The sequence below is a fragment of the Corythoichthys intestinalis genome, chromosome 2, assembly GCF_030265065.1.
Source record: "Corythoichthys intestinalis isolate RoL2023-P3 chromosome 2, ASM3026506v1, whole genome shotgun sequence".
Classification (NCBI taxonomy): Eukaryota; Metazoa; Chordata; class Actinopteri; order Syngnathiformes; family Syngnathidae; genus Corythoichthys; species Corythoichthys intestinalis.
This window is the reverse complement of record NC_080396.1, coordinates 22,917,397-22,942,772: the sequence shown is the minus strand read 5'-3', so window position 1 is coordinate 22,942,772 and position 25,376 is coordinate 22,917,397. Positions and strand designations below refer to the sequence as shown.

Below are 25,376 nucleotides of genomic sequence, written 5' to 3'. Positions count from 1 at the left end.
CTTAACTCATGGAAGAAAAAAAGTTGACCCCCTAAACTGTTTGCCGCCACCCAGCCACTTCCCAAGTGCACACGTGTATGACGAAAGAGAAAGCAGTGAGTCAGTCACAGTGAGTGAGGGAGCAAGAAAGTGAGAGATGACTTCCACTCCACCCACATCTATCCGTGTCCAATGTGAAGTGGGCGGTGAGAATTAAAGTGGTGTTACTCAGCTGCCTGCTGCACTCTCACAACACAAGACAACACAAGCAACAAGGTAGGATGCAGACACACGCACACACACAACTTCAGTTTAAAAAGAATGTGCTAATATGTGTTGATCTTTGACTGTTGAACTTTACTATATTGCTGCCTTTTCTTAGTTTATCACCAGCAAGTGAGTCACTCAGTGAAATGTTGTTGGTTTAACTGGCGTCACATGGCAGACTATAGGCCAAAGGCGTCTTTTACAGTATAGTACCGTAATTGAAGTCGATGTGTTAATGCATTGTCAAAAATGACTCATATCTTATGACACACACTGACATCCTGTCGTTGATTCCCCACATATCTGTTGCTGGATAGTGGGGGGCTCCGAAAGATGTCTTGTATTGATCTTTATCAATGACACAAGTGGAAACCCATGTGCAATGACAAGTTGCCATTTGGCAATCGCCCTGATGAGGCTCATTGCTAGCATGCATATTTAGTCTAAGTGGCCTTCGCTTATTTCAGATTTCTTACTTATCTTTGTCTTAGTTCTTGTCATCCTTTTCTGTGACCCTAGAATCACCCCGGTTCTGAACTTATGTGGTTAGGATGAATGGTGATTTGAATGAGAAATGAAACTTAACCACAAGGTAGAGAAGTTGATTAAGGTGGGCGGAAAAAAGGCCGGAAAAGTGTTAGTAGCAGGCTGCTTGGTTTGAAAATTGTTGTGTTGTAACATGCTTGATGGCGGGGTGGTTTGTCTGAATCAAGATTTCCGTCGAAAGAGCCATTGCTACGTTTCAGCAGAAGAGAATGTTGAAGAGTCATGTGACTTTCAAAATGGGGAAGTGCATGTGTGTGTATTGATCATGCAAGAAAACGGCACCCTTCCCCTTTTTAACACAATGACTTAAGAAAAAAACACATCCTTCATGTGACTGAACTCTCTTCATTTCCAATGACAGCAATAACGATTTTAAAATCCTGTCATGCTTTACAGATATGGTGGGTCAAGTAAGTCCTATGGGCTGCAGAAGTGAAGAGCATCGTGCATATTTTATGTCAGGGAAAAAAGTTGCAGCATACCAAGTTTATTTGTAGAGCCCTCTCGATCAGAAGATCCCGAAGAGCTTCACAGACGAACTGTTGACAAAATGTATAGCTACTTGATTAAATACTGATAGCCTTATTAAATTTACTCACAATGTGATGCATTCCGTGTGAAATTTGGCCATTTTTAGTTGGGCACAAATCTGTTATTCTGTTGTATGAATGGTGACATGCTGGTTAACTCATCCAATTCAGTGAATGATCACTGAAATGGATTGGATGTTTATCACTGTCACGAGAGGTGAATGTGTTAATTATAAAAGTGTAACGGTACATGTACTTGTATTGAACCGTTTCGGTACGGGGTGCTCGGTTCGGAACGGAGGCGTACCGAACGAGTTTCTGACGTAATGTAACCCTTACTTTTCGAGGCTGTGAGTCGATCGGGTTACAGTTTCTTTGTGTAGATTATATTTACTCCGTCTTCTCTACTATAATGAGGACCAACGTGGACAGTATATACAGTAACCCAGAAACGTCAATGGTGCGACAACGTGGCCGCCTGTGACCGCAGTGAAATGCGGGCGTTAAAGTCAATCAGCCAATGCACACCAGTCGCAGTGCGGCCGCATGTTAGACATGTCCCAGAAGCGGCTCAACGCGACGCACGTGAAAAGAACGGCAGAGTTTATTATTTGACGCGAGACGCGGCCCTCCTGCGTCAATACTGGTAGCTAGGATTGGGCAGACCGGAAGTCACTCGTGTAAAAATACGGTGGATCCGGTTGATTTTCAAACTAATATGCAATCGTAACCCACTTTTTGAGTCCATCAGATCTCTTGAGTGGTAGATCGGGGCACAGTTGACTTGTCTTTGTTGATTTACTGCTGTCTTCTCTGCTATAATAATAATCAACACGGCCCTGTGTTCAATACAAAACCCTCCTACCACAACAAAACAAGTAGGAACTAATATTCACATAGGAACTAAAGATATACAATATAAATGAATACTACATCACATTTGTAAAATATAAACACGTAATAAAATAAATAATAGCCCATTTAAATAAAATAAATTGAAATGAGCTAAAACACCTGTAATTAAATCATAAGAATAATACACAGATCCTGCTTACACAATTAAATTTATTAATTTCTGGGTGGCGCTTTAACTTGACAAAATCCACCAATAAAGCTTTTGAAAACCGTTCATAAGAAAAAAAAAAATTCATTGAGGCATTTCATTTGTAAAATACATGTTAAAATCTTTGTCATTGGGATTCATTTTCTCTTTAGCACAGGACTTTATTTTTCTTCTTTCTTTCAGAAAGAAAGCTAACCAATACGCGGGGTCTGAAAGGCAAATTGTTGTTGGATTATCTTTAAATATCCGCTACTTTTTGAGCAGAATTCTAGCTTTGTATAGGCTAATGTTCCTATTGTTAAAAGCACAAAAGTGTGTAATAAACAACTAGCACATTTATATTTTGCATTTTTTTTCTTTACTGTACCGAAAACGAACGGAACCATGACCTCAAAACCGAGGTACGTACCGAACCGAGATTTTTGTGTACCGTTACACCCCTAGTTAATTATACCTTCTACCATATTGTTATTTGTTCTTCTTGTCACTACATGACGTGGCAGTCATATGGCACGTTTACATGGAGCCAAATATTCCAATTACAATCGGAATATTTGTTCAAACCGAATAAATGTGTTCCATATAAACACCTCATTCGGAATGAACAGGCCCAAACCGAATGGAATTTCATTCCGATTCACAAGGGTGGAATATTCCTTTTCCCAAACCGATTAGAAGTAAAATTATATCATGTAAACAGGGAAGCGGAATGGTGTCTGGTTGCGTTCTTTCTGCGCATGCTCCGTACTGACGTGGTGACGTCACTTGGTGACGTAAGTAACGTCACTTGCAACATGGCTTCCAAGCACACGCACAGCGCACCCACACAACTTTTTAAATGAACGGCGTGTCATTCTGAAGTTTTGTTTCCACTCGAAAAGTTAAAACAGCAGCTGATCTGACGATCGATCTCCATGTTTTGCAACGTGACGCTTTGTTTTGATTAATCTGCGCATGTCAGACGGCAGTTGTCAAACGTCAACGTCCTTTCGGAATAAAGGCAGACACATGTAAACGCTGGATCGGAATAGATGAAGTGACATGTAAACAGCTGATGTGAAATTTCCATTCGGAATGATTTGAATCGGTATGAATAAAAGTCAGCATGTAAACGTGGCTATAGATGAACAAAGATGTAAGAGTAAATATGATCAATATCTTATTTTCGGGACCTTTAATTGTAAAGTGACATGAGTTTCTCTGTTGCCTAGCAACCTTTTCAACTTTTCAACCTTTGATCAGAATGTAATGTCAAGGGTGGTGCAAGTGGAATAAAGTACTGTTGTCATGATATCGTCTACTCACATAATTGGACACATTTTGAGAGTGAAAATGGACTGTAACCGCCGCTTACTGAATTACCCACACTATCAGGTGAGCCACCAGTCCTCTAGTCCTGTTTTACAAGATTCTATCGAGCGATTGATTTAGCTAATGCTCCTGATGCACGGCTAACTGTTATGATCATTCACAATTAAGGCATTTTTTTGTACTCTTGGAAATGAATGATGAAGGCCAACGCCAAAGCGCTGTGCAGAAATGGGCCCACGTAAATTGGCATGATATGAATCAATTTGTTTTGTGTATATAGTTTTTGTATCATGGACACCACGGGTTCCACCAGTTACGCCAGGGGGTCTCCAACCACCTGGCCTAGGGACTGTTACCAGTCAGTGGCTAATTTGCTACCGGGCCGCAGAGAAATAATAATTTATTGAGGACCGCATTCTGGCCTGTGCCTCTTGATACACAAATCTGCCTGTTTACTCTATCGATATAATAATAATTCTGGACAGAGTGTTGTCATAAAAATCCATTCATCCATTGAATTTGTTCTCGTGGGGTGGGGGGGGGGGCACATGTTAGTGAAGATGACTGAAAAACAGCCCTCTTTGGGCAGCTTTTTGACAGGGAAAAAGCTACCTGATGAGTCAGAAAGAGGAGCTTACAACCTCAAAGAACACAAAAACTTCTTTTAGCAAACAATACAAAAAATCCTTCCTAAAATATGGGTTTGTTGCAACAGGTGACTCTCAGGCGCCAAGTATACTCTGCATAATACAGTGGGGCAAATAAATATTTAGTCAACCACCAATTGTTGCAAGTTCTCCTACTTGAAAAGATTAGAGAGGTCTGTAATTGTCAACATGGGTAAACCTCAACCATGAGAGACAGAATGTGGGGAAAAAAACAGAAAATCACATTGTTTGATATTAGAGAATTTATTCCAAATTATAGTGGAAAAGAAGTATTTGGTCACCTAAAAACAAGATTTTCCGGCTGTCAAAGAGGTCTAACTTCTTCTAACGAGGCTCCACTCTTGACCTGTATTAATGGCACTTGTTTTAACTCATTATCGGTATAAAAGACACCTGTCCACAACTTCAGTCAGTCACACTCCAAACTCCACTATGGTCAAGACCAAAGAGCTGTCGAAGGACACCAGAGACAAAATTATAGACCTGCACCAGGCTGGGAAGACTGAATCTGCAATAGGTAAAACGCTTGGTGTAAAGAAATCAACTACTGGAGCAATTATTAGAAAATGGAAGACATACAAGACCAATGATAATCTCCGTCGATCTGGGGCTCCATGCAAGATCTCATCCCCTGGCGTCAAAATGATAACAAGAACGGTGAGCAAAAATCCCAGAACCACACAGAGGGACCTAGTGAATGACCTACAGGGAGCTGGGACCACAGTAACAAAGGCTACTATCAGTAACACAATGCGCCGCCAGGGACTCAAATCCTGAACTGCCAGAAGAAAGTACATGTCCAGGCCCGTCTGCGGTTCGCATGAGAGCATTTGGATGATCCAGAAGAGGACTGGGAGAATGTGTTATGGTCAGATGAAACCAAAATAGAACTTTTTGGTAGAAACACAGGTTCTCGTGTTTGGAGGAGAAAGAATACTGAATTGCATCCGAAGAACACCATACCCACTGTGAAGCATGGGGGTGGAAACATCATGCTTTGGGGCTGTTTTTATGTTAACTACTATGGCCAGTCCAGCACCAGAACTCTCCCTCGCATGGCATTTTAATCTACAGTGGGGCAAATAAGTATTTAGTCATCCGCTAATTGTGCAAGTTCTCCCACTTGAAAAATTTAGAGAGGACTGTAATTGTCAACATGGGTAAACCTCAACCATGAGAGACAGAATGTGGAAAAAACCCTAGAAAATCACTTTGTTTGATTTTTAAAGAATTTGCAAATCATGGTGGAAAATAAGTATTTGGTCAATACCAAAAGTTCATCTCAATACTTTGTTATGTACCCTTTGTTGGCAATAACGGAGGCCAAACGTTTTCTGTAACTCTTCACAAGCTTTTCACACACTGTTGCTGGTATTTTGGCCCATTCCTCCATGCAGATTTCCTCTAAAGCAGTGATGTTATGGGGCTGTCGTTGGGCAACACAGACTTTCAACTCCCTCAACAGATTTTCCATGGGGTTGAGATCTGGAGACTGGCTAGGACACTCCAGGACCTTGAAATGCTTCTTACGAAACCACTCCTTTGTTGCCCCGGCTGTGTGTTTGGGATCATTGTCATCCTGAAAGACCCAGCCAGGTCTCATCTTCAATGCCCTTGCTGATGGAAGGAGATTTGCACTCAAAATCTCTCGATACATGGCCCCATTCATTCTTTCCTTTACACAGATCAGTCGTCCTGGTCCCTTTGCAGAAAACCAGCCCCAAAACATGATGTTTCCTCCCCCATGCTTCACAGTGGGTATGGTGTTCTTCGGATGCAATTCAGTATCCTTTCTCCTCCAAACACGAGAACCTGTGTTTCTACCAAAAAGTTCTATTTTGGTTTCATCTGACCATAACATATTCTCCCACATGCTCTCTAGCGAACCGCTGACGGGCCTGGACATGTACTGGCTTCAGCAGGGGGACACGTCTGGCAGTGCTGGATTTGAGTCCCTGGCGGCACATTGTGTTACTGATAGTGGCCTTTGCCACTGTGGTCCCAACTCTCTGTATGTCATTCACTAAGTTCCCCCGTGTGGTTCCAGGTTTTTTGCTCACCGTTCCTGTTATCATTTTGACGCCACGGGGTGAGATCTTGCATGTAGCCCCAGATCGAGGGAGATTATCAGTGGTCTTGTTTCTTTCATTTTCTAATAATTGCTCCCACAGTTGATTTCTTTACACCAAGCGTTTTACCTATTGCAGATTCAGTCTTCCCAGCCTGGTGCAGGTCTACAATTTCGCCTCTGGTGTCCTTCGACAGCTCTTTGGTCTTGGCCATAGTGGAGTTTGGAGTGTGACTGACTGAATTTGTGGACAGGTGTCTTTTATACCGATAATGAGTTAAAACAGGTGCCATTAATACAGGTAACGAGTGGAGCCTCGTTAGACCTTATTAGAAGAAGATAGACCTCTTTGACAGCCAGAAATCTTGCTTGTTTTTAGGTGACCAAATACTTACTTTCCACTCTAATTTGGAAATAAATTCTTCAAAAATCAAACAATGTGATTTTCAGGTTTTTTTGTCCACATTCTGTCTTTCATGGTTGAGGTTTACCCATGTTGACAATTACAGGCCTCTCTAATCTTTTCAAGTAGGAGAACTTGTACAATTGGTGGTTGACTAAATACTTATTTGCCCCACTGTATTATGTTTGTGTGTATACAGTAGATGTAGGGTTAGGGTGAATAAAGTACAGTTGTCTGCCCATGTTATTGGGCACAATTAGCAGGAACAATGAAGGAAAGTTGGATCCTTTCTGGCAGCACATTTGATGGTATTTTCAGGTCACATTGTAGTTGGCAATCAGTTCCGTAGTCGTTCAGCAGCAGCCTAATGACCTCATCAGGTATTTTCACATCTGGCCGGTTTCTTTCGAGACTGAGAGGATACAGTATAAACTACCTATGACCTATATATTTAAATAAAATGTTTGTGTTATCACCTTATCATTGTCTATTTTTTTGTAAATTAGATTTTCTCAAACGCTCACTTTGTTCCACAGAAGTCCAGCGGGTAGGTGCAATCATGGCTTCCACTGTGAAGCTCAGGAAGGACAAAGTTGGCATGGTGGACTATGACACACAAATTAAGGGTAAAACACCTAAAACAACATCTTGAGGCTGAGTTTGCTTTTGTAGATTCAATCATCATTCACTGCCTTTGAGGGCAATAGACATCCAATATGTTATAACTGACAGTGACTGCTCACAGTTAAAATGGATGAAGGCAAAGGATGGAATTAGCCCATAGCTATAATCTGGTGTGGCGTGTTTGCATACATGACTCTTCTATTGTTCATTAACGTGCACTGTCCTGATTAAATAAATAGCATTACTTCTAAATAATATCAGTCAAGTAAAATTAGACATCCAAAAATTTACTCAAGTACAAGTAAAGTATTCGTTGAAAAGAATATTCAAGTAATGTGTAACGTTGTGAGTAACTGCTTACAATGTCTGGTTTATGTTAAGTTTTTTTTTTTCTCAGCACAACTTAAATATTTATGAACTATCATTATTTTACTGTACAATAACCTATTACATACCCATATTACGCCAAAAAGATGACACAAAAATTATCGAATTCAGACCAGAACAACACTATGAAACATCATCCGTCCACAGAGCATGAGTGCCCCCTAGGGGAGAAAAAACATTGTTACCTCTGATTGGTATAATTGTGTCATGTGGTTATTGTTGCGACGTCTCATTGGTAAAAATGAGACTGCCACTGTATACGGAGAATAAAAACGAAAAATGTAATGACTGTAGTGTAGACCAAAGTACTTAAGTAAGAGTAGTGTTTCTTCACAAATCTACTCAAGTAAAAAGTATTGCGTGATAAAACTAAGGAGTAAATTTTTGTCGAAGTTAGTCAAATAAATTAATCGAGTAAATGTAATGCGTTGCTACCCTCCTCTGGTTGTTACAGGATGCAATTTTAGAGTTCAATGCATTTCCTGATGTATTCCTAAAGAATTCTTAAGAAACTATTTTACCCAGTTTAAGTGTGTTTAAAATGTGTGATTTTTATTTTGAAAAGAAGGCTTTAATTTATTGAGGGCAAGTCTGCAAGGTATCTTTGTGAAAAACAGAGTTTTATCTGTATCAGTATTTGATTCTCCTTTGGCATTGATAGAAGTTCGCTGTCAGCTGGTGGACCAACTGAAAGTGATGGACGTGCAGCTGGAGCAGAAAACCCAACATCTCCACGACTTTTCCGATTATCTGCGGCGGCGAAGCGAGATCGAGAGCGAGTACTCGCGATCCCTGGAAAAACTTGCTGAACGGTTCACCAACAGGATCAAGAGGTAGCCTGTCTGTGCCTATTTTGAATGGATGACCAAAATTTTTCTTTATCTGTGCTGTGGGTAACAGGAAAGAGGCGACCAATCGTTCAGTTGCACAGATGTGGTTGGCCTTGCTGTCACACACACGCCAGGAGAGTAAGGACCACAACCAGCTGAGTGACAACTGCTCCACTTTTCTTATTCAGCCACTCTACCATTGCCTGGAGTACACCCAGAGACTAGCCAAGAAGGTACATCTAGTAAGGAGATGAGATAACTAGTGAACATCACAAGTGTAGTCGTAAGCATAGGCGGAGTTTGACTTTTGAGCCGGGAGGGCACAACATGTTGATGACCCCAAAACGTAGTGTCAGCAATAAAATTAACTTACAAGAATACAATAATAAGTTGAAAATGAGTGTTTTTTTGTCTTGTTTTCATTCTTGAGGGGAATTCTAAATCAGGCTGCTTAGAACAGCTATACTTTTCGCCAAAATCATCATCCATTGCAAATGTTACTCTCGCCGGTGTCGTGCCAATGTAGTTACCCTAATCAAAAATTGTATTCATTGGGTGGAGCCACATGGAGGTAGATTTTTGTCTTCATTATTAGATCAAAAGAAATGTGTTTGAATGCAAAAATAAATTTGAAACTCAAAAAGATGCATTTGAAAGCTATTTTTTTTTTTTTTTTTTTTTTTTTTGATTGAAGCAACTTCTTTGATTGAAGTAATGTTGTTTTGTGTTCGGGCAACATTTTGGCTAGGACATTTGTCTTTAATATTCAATCAAAAAATAAGTTGCTTCATACAAAAAATATATACAGTATCTTCAAACAAAAAAATCACTTCAATCATAAGAAAAATTTCAATCATAAAAAAAAAGGTTTTGAATGCGAAAAAATATTTATAAGACTCAAATATTTGCATTTGAACACATACTTTTTAATTTAAAAAGTTGTGTTTTGATTTTAACAATCCTTTTTGTGTTTGGGCCATATTATTAGTAGGACATTTGTGTCTAAATCATTCAATCCCCCCAAAACTTGCTTCAGTCAAAAATTATATATATATTTTCAAACAAAGAAAAAAATCATTTGAAAAATAAAATTGCCCTCCCCTATTTTTATTTTTTATTTTTATAATATGCAAATCAAATGACCGTCTAAGGTGCTAGTCACATGATCTGTTCAAAACATAACTTTGACAGATTACAAAAATCTTTTTTTTTTTTTGTGTGTGTGTGTTCATTTCATTCATTTTTCTTGTTTGCTTTATTGCTTTACAAATTTTATATTTATTGGGGCTGTGAAACGATTAAAATTTTTAATCGAGTTATTCACAGCTTAAAAATTAATTAATCGTAAATAATCGCAATTCAAGCCATCTATAAAATATGCCATATTTTTCTGTAAATTATTGTTGTAATGAAAAGATAAGACACAAGACGGATGTATACATTCAACATACTGTACATAAGTACTGTATTTGTTTATTATAACAATAAATCAACAAGATGGCATTAACATTATTAATATTCTGTTAAAGCGATCCATGGATAGAAAGACTTGTAGTTCTTAAAAGATAAATGTTAGTACAGGTTATAGAAATTTTATATTAAAACCCCTCTTAATGTTTTCGTTTTAATAAAATTCGTAATATTTTCAATCAAATAATAAACAAGTAGCTCGCCATTGTTGATGTCAATAATTACACAATGGTCATGGTGCTGAAACCCATGAAATCATTCGCACCCAACCGCCAGCAGAGGGCGACAAAACACCAAAAAACACAAGTAACAAGTGGACATGACACTGTGCTGTCATTTTAATCTGTTTGAGTGGGGCATGTGCGTTAAATGCGTCAAATATTTTAATGTGATTTAATTGAAAAAATTAATTACCGCTCGTTAACGTGATAATTTTGACAGCCCTAATTATTTATATATGAAAGTCAATTACATGCAATGACACTTTTCGGCCACCAGGGAGGCCCCCCGCCCCTTAAACTCCGCTTATAAGGTATGTAATAAATACTCAAACAGCTTTCCAAACTTGTCTATTCATGGCTTCCAGAGTAAAGAAATCTGCACCCAGCTTCAGGATGGCCTACTGAAGGTGACTACGGAGCTTCAGACTGTACGTGAGAAGAAACCGAATGTGCCTAAACCATTTTTGTCCTTGTTGAGCCAAATAAGGAGCAAATTGACACGTTTGTCTCTTTGCTGCAGGCGTGGCGGACGTACTCCCAATACCACGCCGACTACCTGTGTGCAGACGGGAAGTTAAAAGAAGCTGAGAAACAGGAGGAAAAGCAGAAGCAAAACGCCAAAAAACTGGAGAGGCTCATTGAGAAGGTAAATTTTTTACAATGTACTTGTCATATTCAAACTATTCTTTCGCACACTTGCAACAGCGCCGATTTTCAAACAATTGTTTTGCATAGATTTTTCCAGCGTACAGGGAAAATTCCAAAAAACTATGGGTTGTGCGATTTAACTTTGTGCCACAACATGGTGGGCTGCACTGAGCTCTGCATGGTAACAATTGTATAACACAGAGCCTTTCCAAAAACCTAGACTGTCATGCAAACTTTTTTAATTTCATGAAAATAAAATTTTCCATGATACTTTTTTTTTTCATCCAAAATTTTGGTCGACGAATTTGTTGCTGATCAGTGTTCAGTGTGCATTAACGAATTGCTAATTAAAATTGCATAATATCTAGTAATTTGCCTTAGCATTTAAGTTGCCAAACTTTTTTTTGTTTTTGTTGTCACGGTTCCGTTTATTACTTTCATGTTTAAATATGTGTATGGTGATTTGTTTTATGTGCTGTTAGAGGCAAGGAAAAGTCCAAGATATTTACTTGAAGTGCAGCAAAGCCAGAAACGATTACCTACTCAGCTTAGCTGCAGCTAACGCTTCCATGAGCAAGTACTACCTCCAGGATATCTCCACTCTCATTAATGTGAGTGTGCACTTGTACAATTTGCGTTTCTTTCACCACTCAATATCTGTGACATTTTCAAAAAATAATTTGCTATATAAAATGATGATAGTCCACTGTAATAGTTTTTTGTTGTTGTTGTTTAAATGTATATTTGACAAACCACAGTGCTCGGATGCGGGCTACCACATGTCTCTGAGCCGAGTGATGCAAGCGTATCTGTCCAGTCGGCGCCAGGTCCAGCAGAACTTGACATCCGGGCTACTGAATCTCCAGGGATCGGTGTCCGGGCTCGACCAGGGCCGGGACCGAGATGCCCTGCTGCAGGAACACCACGTCACCTTCTGTTTGCCCCTGCGCTTCCCCTACCAGCCCCACGATGGTGACCAGGTGTGTATGCCATGCTTTTCCTTTTTCTGGATTCTTCCTGTTATGTTCCTTATTTTCTTGGCCTTTAGCTTTCTGAGATCAGTGCAGGGGGTGACATGAGGTTTGAGTTGGAGACCAGATTCAAACAAATCCAGACCAGGCTCAGAGCAGTTGCGGAGGAAACGCAGGAGGTAAAGCGTCCTCATTTCTTCTTCTATCACTTTGAGCTTCATCTGTGGTCTGATGCAGGCAAACAAGAGCATGTCAGCAGCCCAGTCTTCCTTGCTGGAAGCTGTGTACGACTTGGATTTGGAGCCTAATAGCAGCCAGGAGGATAGCACAGAAAACCTGTTGGCGCGGCCCAGTGTGGCTCGCCGCAGAGCAAACCAGCAAGAAATGGAGAACCTATACCTTACTGTGAGTTGTTTTGAATTCACAATATTAACCCTTTGGCTGCCATTAACGGTAAAGGAATGGAAGTCTTATCGTCAATGGCAGTATTTGAGTGGAGAGACAAGGGTTAAGAAGTTGATTTCATTGTTGATTTCATGTTTTTTTTTGTATTGTATTGTCAGTTGCATTCCATGTTGTACAGTGTATACTCTGGTCTGACACACTCCCTGTAAAAACAATAACACGGGGCAACAATTATCTCATTTACTGCCATTGACAGAGATTGAAATCAAATCCATTTCAACTGGGACGACTGGCATCATGTTTCACTGCCATTGACGGTGAGAGAGGTCCAAACCATTTTGACTGGGAGTCCAGTCAGTCAAATGGCAAACAATGAGTTAAAAATACAAATGCAGCTGTTTCAACTAAATTTTTGGTGCGGAATAAAAAACATGTTTTTTTTTAAAAAATACATTTTTCTCTGCGGTCTAGCTATTTACTATGTTGTTACTACATGTGGACATCTAGCCCTTTACTTTGTGTTGAGTAAACATGGCAATCATGCCTATTTTATATATTTTCAATATATCATTTTTTTTAACTCGCTCACACACGTTAAGTACAGTGTTTTTCATCACGTTTTTATTTTTATATATATATATATATTTTAAAGAAAACGGGGAACCTTTAGTTGACAAAATTATTTATTTTAATTGTTCAAAAAAAAAAAAAAAAGAACCTTGATGTGATCGGGGAAAAACTGAGACCAATCAAAACACTTGTCAGACATAAAACTATTAACAAATAAATTGTATAACCAATAAATGCAAATTAACTGGAAATTGTATGTTATTTAAAATTTTGGTTAATTGATTAAGTTGGATTAAAAAAAATCTTATGATTGAGGTGTAATTAAGTTAAATATGTTTCAAATCAGTTGATACAGTTACTGGTAAGGCCCAAAGAGTGCTCTAAAGTTCCTGCTTTTTTTCATTTTTTTTGTGGGGTGTGAAATAATATTCCAGATTGACAAAGACACCTGCTTATTTATCTTCCAGAGAGTCAAAGAATTCCTCATTGGCACTTCTTTAGAGTCCAAGCTAAAGGCCAAACATGACCTTCTTAAAGTGGCTGTGGAAAAAGGTAACGCGAATGCGTCATACACACGGTTCATGCAGAGACTTTTACTGGTACTAATTTTTTGTATCCTACCATTTACAAGGGCAAGAATTAAATAGACATCGGCCAAAGTGAGTACTCTGCAGATGGGTACTATTTGTCAGCACATGTATAAATAACATTGTTACTTAACTGTGTATACTTGGCATGTTTAGTTATGACAGAATGAGGAAGCAGTAAATTTTCTCTCTCAACAGACACTACGGGAAGTCTGCACGTGTTCGAAAAAATCCTTCCAGTGGCAACTTGTTACATGACCAAAAACTTTTTACCGGTGACATGTTATCCTTCATGCAGGTAATAAAATTGAGCATTTTAGTACCACCCATGTTCAAGTGACTTCTCATGTATTCTATAATCTTTTCACTAGATAACACAAACCAAATGACATACTGTAGTTGATAGCTTTTATAAATTTACTTTGCGCTCAAGGCAAGGCAAGGCAAATTTATTTATATAGCACAATTCAACACAAGGCAATTCAAAGTGCTTTACATCACATGAAGATCATAAAAATCACATTTAAATCAATAGAACGTAAAAACAAAGACAATCGAAATAGGAAATAGAATTATACATAAAAATTGCATTTAATCACAAATAGAATAAAAAAATAAATAAAATAAAACAAATACTACTACTTCTAATAATAATTGAAATCAGCAATTGAGATAAGCACAAGAGGAATAGAAAGCAAATAGGTTGAAATATATAGACAGTTATGGATATTCAGTGCTAAACAAAAGCGTATTTAGCCCTGATTTAAAGGACCTAACAGTTTGAGCATACTTCAGACCTTCAGGTAACTTGTTCCAGAGGTGAGGTGCATAATAACTAAATGCTGCCTCACCCTGCTTGGTTTTTGTTCTTAAAACATGCAGGAGACGGGTTCCAGACGACCTTAGGGGTCTAGATGTTTCATAGGAATCTAACAAATCAAGCATGTATTTTGGTCCAAGGCCATTAAGTGTTTTGTAGACGAGCAGTAGTATTTTGTAGTCTATCCTTTGACTCACTGGAAGCCAGTGTAACGATTTCAAAACCAGTGTAATGTGGTCCAGTTTCCTTGTATTTGTGAGGACTCTGGCTGCAGCATTTTGTACTAGCTGCAGATTCCTGACTGATTTTTTTTTCAAGACCTGTAAATATACCATTGCAATAGTCCAATCTGCTGAAAATGAATGCATGCATAAGTTTTTCAATGTCTTGTTGAGTTAGAAGTCCCAAAATTCTGGCTATATTTTTTAGGTGGTAATAAGCAGATTTAGTGATGGACTTTAGATGGCTATTAAATTTTAGGTCTGAGTCAATAATTACGCCAAGGTTTGTGACTTAATTTGTAGCTGTAAGTGACATTGTGCTAAGGTGCCTGCTTATCTTTGACCTTTCCTTTTTTGGCCCAAAAATGATCACTTCTGTCTTCTCCACATTTAACTGGAGAAAATTCTGGCACATCCATTCATTGATTTGATGTGTGCATTTACTTAGGGAGACTAAAGGACTATAATCATGTGGGGACACAGAAATGTAGAGTTGTGTGTCATCTGCATAGGTGTGATAGGAGATGTCATACTGTTCCATAATCTGAGCTAGGGGAAGGATATAGATGTTAAATAAGAGTGGTCCAAGAATTGACCCTTGAGGGACTCCACACGTGAATTTGGTTCATTCAAAGTGACTCAACACACAGCCATTAACACTTTGGCTTCCAGTGATGGTGATATATGTCCAATCCATTTTAAATGGGAGGGTTTGCAGTGACCGTTCATTACCAGCCCCCTCCCAGTCAAAATGGATTGGACATCTACTGCTGTCAGTGTGTTGTTTTAATATAATATTTTTACTTTTACTAACTACCAGGGCCGGAGCGGGACTCATTTTCAGCTCGGAAATTTCATGCTTCAGACCGGCCCACTTTATATTGTTTAAAATAGGGATGTCCTGATCGCATGTTTTAGCACTCGCTACACCCGCGCAAAAATATATAAGTGTGCCGACCAAAACAATGCATTTCCTTGTGCACTGCCCAACAGCTACCTAACATTAAATGTCCTCCAGTAAAATACAAGGCTTGGTCTTTTCTTGTTTAATATGAAGTAATTTGTTTATGTTTGTGAAATTGTAACAAAGAAACATGGTATACAAATACCATGTAGACGCCACACTTCACCTGGGCTCAAGCAGCCAATGGCATGGGACTTGGAGGGGAGGGGGGGTGGATCTAATGTAGTATATCTAGGTTGCTGCTTTATGATATCGAGTGTGAAGTGCGTGAGTGTTTTCGACGCATTAAAAAGTTGACATACACCGCAAAGTTACTTCTGCTCATTACTGCACAACACCAGCATATGACAACGTAATTGGTTATATTAAGTCTAAAATTCATTTACTGAACATGGCAATCCTACCTGCCTCCTCTGCACCTGTGAGGCGCTACAAGCAAGTTTCCACATTTACGTGTTGTCGTATAACCTGGTGCAAATTGCATTCTTACCACTTTTGTTGTAATCCTCTGTCGTTTGAGGCCGCGAGCTCGTTGCATTAAAAAAATGGCTATTTTTGCACTTTTTGAGCTTCTTTTACGAGTGCTTTTCTCTTTGTGATTATTATTTTTTCGGCTCCACGCTTGTTCTTTTTATCCATGATCCGAGCCCTGAGCTAGTAGCTAATTTGGTTAAAAATCGACTCCGATTAGCGAGGGGAGCAACGTGTTTTATTTTCGCCCGCACACGTCAGGATGCGTCTGAATTTTTTTTTTTTTCTAAAGACTGCCCACAGGGACAGTGGTAACAGTATGTAAGTGGTACACACTTTCATGAATAAATAGCAGACAAAAATTTATATTCGTTTTGTATTAAATATATGTAAAACCCGGACAGGCCCTTCTGCCTGGCCGGCCCACCGGGATTCGTCCAGATTCTCCTGATTGGCCACTCCCGGCCTGCTAACTACCACAGCACATACTTTTTGAATGTTAATGTCTAGAGAACAAGTGACAAAAGTGAGTTCATCCCTGTAAAAACATGCAAATTGAAACAATTAAGCCTCTCCCCCCATCCTAGTGTCATGTGACTCGGTGTTAAAAGTCTCAGATGTGAACGAGGAATGACTGTTAAATTTGGTGTTACTGCTCTTGCCATTATACTGGTCACTAAAAGTTTAATATGGCAGAACTTCCACCTACGCACAACACCCTTCTGCTTTTTGCATGGTTAAATGCACAGCTATTCCCTTTTTGGGAGTTTTTACAGCTGACGGTCACGGTAACTATTGTCACAATTATAGAGAACTTACAGTACATGTTTAGCTAAGAATGTGTACTGGTCTCCTCTGTTTGTTTTATGTTATATGTATTCCTCTATTATTTCAGGCATCAGGTCAACAGATTCCACTCGTGGTAGAAAGTTGCATTCGCTTCATTAATCTCAACGGTAAGACTGACTGTCAGGGAAGATGAAGGTATGCGTCGATGTGTCTTCCACAATGAATTTGAGCAATTGCCTTGTTCCCCAGGACTCCACCATGAAGGCATTTTCAGGGTGTCGGGCTCTCAAATGGAGGTCAACAATTTGAGGGATGCGTTTGAGCGAGGTTAGGTTCAAGATAAGTCAGACTTACTCGTTTTAAGGGTTTAGTCAAACGTCTATTGCCGTTTATTGTTGGAATTGTTGTGCATACAGTTGAAATTATGCTTTCCTTAACTTCTGTCTACTCAGCCTTTCTTTTGTCCTGGGCCATGTGGCCCCCATGTAGTCTATGTATTCTATTGTATGTTCTACGTTGCTTTCCTGCCCCTCCTATCCGATTGTTTGCCCCTGAACAAAGAGGGTTGCTATTGCAGCAACTGGGGGAGCGGCTACCAACCTCCACAAAAGCTACATGGACTTTCTGCGTGTTTTTTTTGGCCAAGCTGGGTGTACATAAACCTTGCTTAAAATCTAACATTTATGAAACATTGATTGGTTGTTTGACTCACCTTTCAGGAGAAGACCCTCTAGCCGAGCACAAATCCGACCTGGATTCAGTTGCATGTGTGCTCAAGTTGTATTTCAGAGATTTGAAGAATCCCCTTTTCCCCATAGACAGCCTCAGTCAGCTACTGGAATACGTCTGTGAGTGTTGTCTTCTTTTTGGACCATTTTGCACATGTCCAAAATGTGTCCTTTCCCACAGGTACACATTTTCGAGCCCCTCTGTAGTTCCAACATAAATAGCACTATCTCATTTTCCCCCGTCAGACATTAAAAATGATGATGAGAGAGCGGAACAGCTGAAAAGTGTCATCTCGTCCTTCCCTGAGCCGCTCATTATTGTCATGAGATACCTCTTCGCTTTTCTTCATCAGTGAGTGAAACCACCAAACTAGACAAAACAAAATAAAGTTGGCTATTTTCACTTTCATATTTGCGGTGTTCTCAGCGTATCGCAGTACAGCGACGAGAACATGATGCAGCCATACAACCTGGCCGTGTGCTTTGGTCCCAGCCTGGTCAGAGGGAGCCAGGATCAGCACCAGGACCAGCAACGAGAACAGGAGGACGCAGTCACCCTGCAGCCACAGATCAACGCAATGGTGAAGAACTTCATACTCCAGCACGAGAGCATCTTTCCAGGGCAGAGGGAGGTAGGAGGTCCTGTGTACGAGAAGTGCATGACGCTGGAACAAGATGACTGGTAAAGATTAGCTCTAATATGATAAAAGTGTCATAATGTTAATGGTAGTCTATTTTTTCTTTTTTTTAATGCAGTGTTTGTTTATTTCCCAGTGAGCCTAACGTGGAGGAAGGTGACGGTGATGCAGAGTACTGCACAATTGGTAAGCTCATGTAAATGTTTTCTTTCTTTCTATAAGATAGGGAAAAAAGAATACACAGTTTATAGGGCAATCATTTAAATTTAAATACAACAATAATATACCAGAGTATCCATGAAAGTCCATGACCAGCATTTTTATTCATTTTAATATGTTTAATTTATTAATTAAAATGATATACAAATATTTAAATTATATAATAATGATTGAGGGGAAAAAATAAGGATAATTAATGATATACAGTATATTTTTTTAGTCACCCAAAAAGTTTTTTGCCCAATAAAGGGTTAACCTAGTTGTTCCCAGCCAAATTGTTTTCTATCTTGTGCTCTATTATTAAAAAAACGAACAAAAAAACCCCTCTACTTTTCCAACTTTTTGTGCTGTATTTTTTTAATCTGTCTGCAACATATAGTGGGGCAAATAAGTATTTAATCAACCACTAATTATGCAAGTTCTCCCACTTATTTATAATTAATATTAGAGAGGCCTGTAATTGTCGACATGGGTAAACCTCAACCATGAGAGACAGAATGTGGAAAAAAAAAAACAGAAAATCACATTGCTTGATTTTTAAAGAATTTATTTGCAAATCATGGTGGAAAATTAGTATTTGGTCTATACCAAAAGTTCATCTCAGTACTTTGTTATGTACCCTTTGTTAGCAATAACAGAGGCCAAACGTTTTCTGTAACTCTTCACAAGCTTTTCACACACTGTTGCTGGTATTTCCATGGAGATCTCCTCTAGAGCAGTGATGTTTAGGGGCTGTCATTGGGCAACACGGACTTTCAACTTCCTCCTCACACCGTGAAGTCAAAAGGATAACAAGAACGGGGAGCAAAAATCCCAGAACCACACGGGGGGACCTAGTGAATGACCTACAGAGAGCTGGGACCACAGTAACAAAGGCTACTATAAGTAACACAATGCGCCGCCAGGGACTCAAATCCTGCACTGCCAGACGTGTCCCCCTGCTGAAGAAAGTACACGTCCAGGCCCGTCTGCGGTTCGCTAGAGAGCATTTGGATGATCCAGAAGAGGACTGGGAGAATGTGTTATGGTCAGATGAAACCAAAATAGAACTTTTTGGTAGAAACAGAGGTTCTCTTGTTTGGAGGAAAAAGAATACTGAATTGCACCATACCCACTGTGAAGCATGGGGGTGGAAACATCATGCTTTGGGGCTGTTTTTCTGCAAAGGTACCAGGACGACTGATCTGTGTAAAGGAAAGAATGAATGGGGCCATGTGTCGAGAGATTTTGAGTGAAAATCTCCTTCCATCAGCAAGGGCATTGAAGATGAGACGTGGCAGGGTCTTTCAGCATAACAATGATCCCAAACACACAGCCAGGGCAACAAAGGAGTGGCTTCGTAAGAAGCATTTCAAGGTCCTGGAGTGGCCTAGCCAGTCTCCAGGTCTCAACCCCATAGAAAATCTGTGGAGGGAGTTGAAAGTCCGTGTTGCCCAACTACAGCCCCAAAACATCACTGCTCTAGAGGAGATCTGCATGGAGGAATGGGCCAAAATACCAGCAACAGTGTGTGAAAAGCTTGTGAAGAGTTATAGAAAACGTTTGGCCTCCGTTATTGCCAACAAAGGGTACATAACAAAGTACTGAGATGAAATTTTGGCTTTTGCTATTGACCAAATACTTATTTTCCACCATGATTTGCAAATAAATTCTTTAAAAATCAAACAATGTCATTTTCTGTCCCCCCCCCCCCCCACACACACACACATTCTGTCTCTCATGGTTGAGGTTTAACCATGTTGACAATTACAGGCCTCTAATATTTTCAAGTGGGAGAACTTGCACAATTAGTGGCTGACTAAATACTTATTTGCCACACTGTAAAATTGGTGTCAAAATAGGAAAGTAGTAGCTGGTGTCCAGAAAGTATGTTGACGTGACACTTATCAACTGTCTTAAATCTTGAAAACAGGATTGTGTCCTTGTTATTCTATTCAATTAAAAAAAAAAGATGAATTCCTATTTTTTCATAATTTATATTAGTCTTGTACCGATACTAGTATCGGTATCGGTACAACGGTACTAAAATAGCAACCAGTTTTGGGGATTAATAAGAAATAACGTGCCGTTGCTGTGCAATATGTGCTTTTTGAGATCTAGTTTCCAATTGCTGGTTGCAATTCTCAAGATATCCAGATCCAGATTCGCAGTGTTTAAAAAAAAAAAAAAAAAAGGTGCACTTATCGTCCCTCCCAAGATGATGATAGATATCATTTTTTTTATGTCTACTGATCCTTCTGCAGTGAATTATATTGAGTTAATCAGTAGTAGACGTTCAATCCATTTAAAGTGGGAGGGCTGGCAGCCACCCTGCTACTTCAAAAGCATTGGATGTCTAGTGCTGTGAATGGCAGCCAAGGATGTAAAAAAATTTTCTTCCTCTGGCTTAGTGGCACAAAATGTATATCATGTATACTAAAATGATGTATGGTTGTTAAATTAAGGAATACTTGTTATAAGATAAATAATATGAATACCACCAAGAAGGCGCTGTATGGTAATTGTAAACAGGAGCTGCAGAGCCAGAGCATGCCCTGCGCACTGGAACGCTGTGGCCCCGCCCTCTTTTTAATCCTTCCCTCCGCATCCATTACATATATATGACCTGGTATTTCGATATGGGGCAGCAAGAAGTTAAAAACAAAGTAAAGACTGGGGAATTGAAAAGACAAACACGCACCGGTAAGAGTGGGGTGTGGAAAGGCTTCAAATTGATTGCTGAGGATGCTACAGAAACCTGCGTCGGCTTCGCTGAATGTAACCAATCACCTCCCTTTCCTCCTTCTCAAATAAAACATAAAATTTCAGGTTTGTTTCGGACTCGGGCCTGCAAATCAAGTTAATTGATCGGGCTCGGGCCAGCTCGGGCTTTAATACCCACGGACCGGGGTCGGGCTGGACTTTTTAGGCTCGATCTTACCTCTAATATATCTAGTAGACGTTCAATCCATATAACGTGGGAGGTTGGCATCTATAGCCATCAATGGCAGCCAATGAGTTTAGCAGTGTCTGACCAAGCCATGATAGCAATTACTTTACCGTTAAGTGAGTAAGCAGTAATTTAGTAATAACCCTTAAATACCTGCAACATAAAGCAATTATCAGAGAATCCCAAAATTTGAAAAATAAGATCCTAATGAAACTTTTCTTTCAAATTTGTAAAAAGAAAAGTCAAATTGAATATGTGTAATAAGCGCTCTAATATCTATAACCCTTGCTAAATCCTGTTTTTTTCTCTCTCATGGAACCTGCAGATGCATGTGTTGACTTGCATCCATCATTTTTTTCCTCAAAAAGAAATGTCAAAATTCTGAATTAGTCTCAAAATCATGAAATTATAGGTGTACCAAATGTGATACATTTGGCAATAAAGGGATAATATATTTTGGGAGAAAAAAGTAAATAAATAAATTAGGGCTGTCAAAATTATCGCGTTAACGGGCGGTAATTAATTTTTTAAATTAATCACGTTCAAATATTTGACGCATTTAACGCACATGCCCCGCTCAAACAGATTAAAATGACAGCACAGTGTCATTTCCACTTGTTACTTGTGTTTTTGGGTGTTTTTTTGCCCTCTGCGGGCGCTTGGGTGCGACTGATTTTATGGGTTTCAGCACTATGAGCATTGTGTAATTATTGACATCAACAATAGCGAGCTACTAGTTTATTTTTTGATTGAAATTTTTACAAATTTTATTAAAACGAAAAAATCAAGAGGGGTTTTAATATAAAATTTATATAACTTGTACTAACATTTATCTTTTAAGAACTACAAGTCTTTCTATCCATGGATCCCTTTACAGAAAGAATGTTAATAATGGTAATGCCATCTTGTGGATTTATTGTTTCAATAAACAAATACAGTACTTATGTACAGAATGTTGAATGTATATATCCATCTCATGTCTTGTCTTTACATTCCAACAATAATTTACAGAAAAATATGGCATATTTTATTGATGGTTTGAATTGCGATTAATTACGATTAATTAATTTTTAGCTGTGATTAACTCGATTAAAATTTTTAATCGTTTGACAGCCCTAAAATAAATAAATCGGGATTGGTGTCCGGTGTCAAAAATTGGTATCGGTTAGGGCTGTCACGGTTAGGAATTTTGAGGAACAATTTACAGGTGAGGTAACAGGTCAGACCTAAGGTCTTTGAATCAACTTTTCAGTCATAAAGTGCAAAAATTAGGGGCAGATTAGAAAAAATACTCTCATTTCAACACACTCAAAGTGAATACAGCAGCAGAGCAGATAAATGTCTCTTTGATTCAGGTTTTAGGATCTCAACACATTTTAAGTGAATGCAGCTAACGGCAACTGACAAATGTTTTTTGCTTCAAATTTTTAGCACTAATGCATCATAATAACAAAGATGGACGGCAGCAGTGCCCTGAGTGCTGGATGTCTGCTTCTGCATGTGCGTCCCTGCACGTTGTTGTCGTCAGATTCAGAGCAAATAAAACTAAACTTTGGGGAGATACACTTTGATAGAATTACCTTTCTATTCATTTAAGTTCATGGTGGTCACAGAGGAGGATGGAGAGAAAAAAAAGACTGTAATCGCGAATATGAAAAATATTTGTGAATCGCGACTTTGCGACAGAAGTCATTTTTGCAAATACTAAAATGGTGTCACAAAATGAATTTATAAATGTTCTGTGTAACAGAAGTGGAAGCGGGACACTTGGTCAGTCGCAGTAACTCTGCAACAGCATGCATGCGGAAGAAGAGCGAGGCTTCCAAAGCTGACAAAAGTGGAGTGGCGGACCACCGCAGATCGGCGTCGGGACCCACTGCCTCCACCGTCACTTCGGGAGGGGCAAAGGTCATCCTCCAGATTCCAACTGGACCGCAAGGTCGGCCAAGGAGAATCCACTCTCCTGGTTTTGCGCGCAGAGAGTGAGTGTTCTCCTGGCTGGATTAATGGATCAGTAGATCACACACTCTCAACCGATGTTTTTTCCTCTTCCAGACAGATGAGCTCCACACCTGACGAAGTCATCAAAGTAGACAAGGTTGGTGTGAAAGTAAAAAAGAAGGAAAAGAAATCCACAACTTTATCATTATTGTTTTTTTTTACTACTTAAATTTCTCCATGTTGAATTTCCCATTATCTTGCTCTTAACGCAGGAGGTGTGTCGGCAGATGGACTCTGTCTTCAAAGAACTCGTCTCTAAGCATGCACTGCAAGAGTCCTCTACCACTTTTCCAGGCGGCCCAAAGGAAAGGAGAGTGTGAAGGAGGGCCCATATGATTTCCAAAATTATTCTTGTACAAAATATTAAAGCTGTGAAAATGACTTGTAAGAAATTTGTAATCAATTATTTTGTGAATGCTGAACACACTCATACCCGTTTTTCTGGACACAAAACTTTGATTTCCGTTTCATCTCCATCTTTTTGGACCTCATTGGCGTTTTTCCCTCTTTGGGGAGAACGGGGGATGTTTTCCCTTGGGTTGGTTATCACTCGTGTTAGAATTCGACCACTAGAGGGTGTTGTTGAAATGACCATAATTGTCCCAAGAAAACAAAACATTGTTTTTACTGTCACGTTTTTAAGAGGCAAATAATTTTTAGGGTCAGATTTAAGGTCTTGACGATTCTTTTGGGCTTTTACACAATTTATAGTTAGAAAGTGTTACCACTGGAAAGAAGTATGGGGACAAAGCTATAGTTTTTTCTCACATTGTCCAGTTAGCCAATTGAACGCTGGCTGTTAGCTTTTAGCCCCAAAAAATGAGCTTTGGTCAGTTGTCACAATTTGGATGGTGTTGGTTGTCACGCCAACAATTCAAAGGAGTTGTTGTGTTATGTTGAAAGGACATTGTAAACCTGTTTTTTTGTAAACCTGTTGTAATTTAATAGCAATGCTGCAATGTAATCGTTCTAATGTTCCATGTTTATGAAGCTAATTGATGAAAAGCACAATTTTAGTCACTTGATTTTGAGGCATTGCGGATTTCCTGTTTAGTTGGGTGCATTCCGGTTTCACTTCCTGTAGATAACAGGTCACTTCATTGGATTTGTGAAAAATTTGACAACCAACCTTGCTCTCCCTACATGTTGCGATATAACTTAATTCCCAAAATGCCTCACTTAAAAATAAATGAATAAAAAAACAAACCAACAAACAAAAAAAACTGCCCAAATTCACATTTTACGTCCATTTCCCCCTCCACATTTCCTGATGAACTTGAACTGTTCTCACTTTAAATTTCACATAATCCTTCATTCCAACCATTCAAATATACGGCATTTAAATTCAGCTGCATTTCTTAAGCAATCCTGGCCAAATTATATTTTTTTATTAACCCTTTCAGTGACTGGTCATCTATTCAAAAGTTATCGTTAGCTCAACTCGTTCACTGCCAGTCCAAATCCTATTGTATGTGTTGTATTTTGTAAAAGAGGGAAATTTATATTGAAAACGCCTATTGACGGCAATAGACATCCAATCCATTTCAGCCAAAGAGTTATGCGAGTAAACAAAACAAAAGATAAACATTCCAGAGCAAAATACAGTCCAGTTTTAATTCATATTTAATAATTTTTAAAATGTATTTTTAGATTTTTTTTTTTTGTATTACTCATTGTTTTTATTTTTAATTTTTATCTATTATAATTAATAGAATAACTAGATCCCCTCCAACCCCCCAAAATGGATCAATTAATTCAATATATTTTAAATTATACAGCGAGATATAGCTGTTTTCCCCTGAAAACGTTATTTATAATAGTTTAATTCTTAAATATACATTAAAAATAATAAAACATAAGTTGGACACTAAAGAAATGCAACGTAATTGAAAATCTAAAAAAATTATCCCTTCGAGGCCGAATGTTTCTTCATCACCCCTGCTTTCATTATTTGACTAATACGCCATCATTAGCCAATCAACGTTCAATTTACAAGTAGGCGGCTCCTTTATAAATATAACAATCCAGCATCGTTACCGGTCATTGGC

General features: G+C 38.9%; 1 protein-coding gene across 3 annotated transcripts; it reads left to right on the top strand.

Annotated features, from left to right (window-relative positions):
* Window positions 1-18: 18 nt before the first annotated feature.
* Window positions 19-23,752, top strand: LOC130912380 (rho GTPase-activating protein 4-like). Of its 3 annotated transcripts, none has more exons than XM_057830439.1 (22): window positions 19-255; window positions 7,372-7,461; window positions 8,508-8,679; window positions 8,747-8,909; window positions 10,733-10,795; window positions 10,888-11,013; window positions 11,498-11,626; window positions 11,774-11,995; window positions 12,064-12,165; window positions 12,224-12,391; window positions 13,429-13,513; window positions 13,593-13,620; window positions 13,747-13,846; window positions 16,920-16,980; window positions 17,063-17,140; window positions 17,533-17,661; window positions 17,788-17,893; window positions 18,035-18,223; window positions 18,316-18,365; window positions 23,078-23,309; window positions 23,383-23,425; window positions 23,541-23,752. In XM_057830439.1, the coding sequence occupies exons 2-22, from the start codon at window positions 7,395-7,397 to the stop codon at window positions 23,646-23,648; spliced, it is 2,421 nt and encodes an 806-aa protein (XP_057686422.1). In that variant the 5' UTR covers window positions 19-255; window positions 7,372-7,394; the 3' UTR covers window positions 23,649-23,752. The 3 variants fall into 3 exon arrangements, with proteins under 3 accessions (XP_057686422.1, XP_057686420.1, XP_057686421.1); XM_057830437.1 differs by having other exon boundaries at window positions 21-255; window positions 17,969-18,223; window positions 23,541-23,740; XM_057830438.1 differs by lacking the exon at window positions 19-255 and adding an exon at window positions 3,599-3,759 and having other exon boundaries at window positions 17,969-18,223; window positions 23,541-23,740.
* The last annotated feature ends 1,624 nt before the right edge of the window (window positions 23,753-25,376 follow it).

What these genes read in the sequence shown, in the direction of transcription:
- LOC130912380 (XM_057830437.1), top strand. Translation starts at nt 7,395, where the DNA reads ATGGCTTCCACTGTGAAGCTCAGGAAGGACAAAGTTGGCATGGTGGAC. An exon ending in ATATCTCCACTCTCATTAAT is followed by an intron (nt 11,627 to 11,773) that starts GTGAGTGTGCAC and finishes GACAAACCACAG; the next exon opens with TGCTCGGATGCGGGCTACCA. An exon ending in TTGCGGAGGAAACGCAGGAG is followed by an intron (nt 12,166 to 12,223) that starts GTAAAGCGTCCT and finishes GGTCTGATGCAG; the next exon opens with GCAAACAAGAGCATGTCAGC.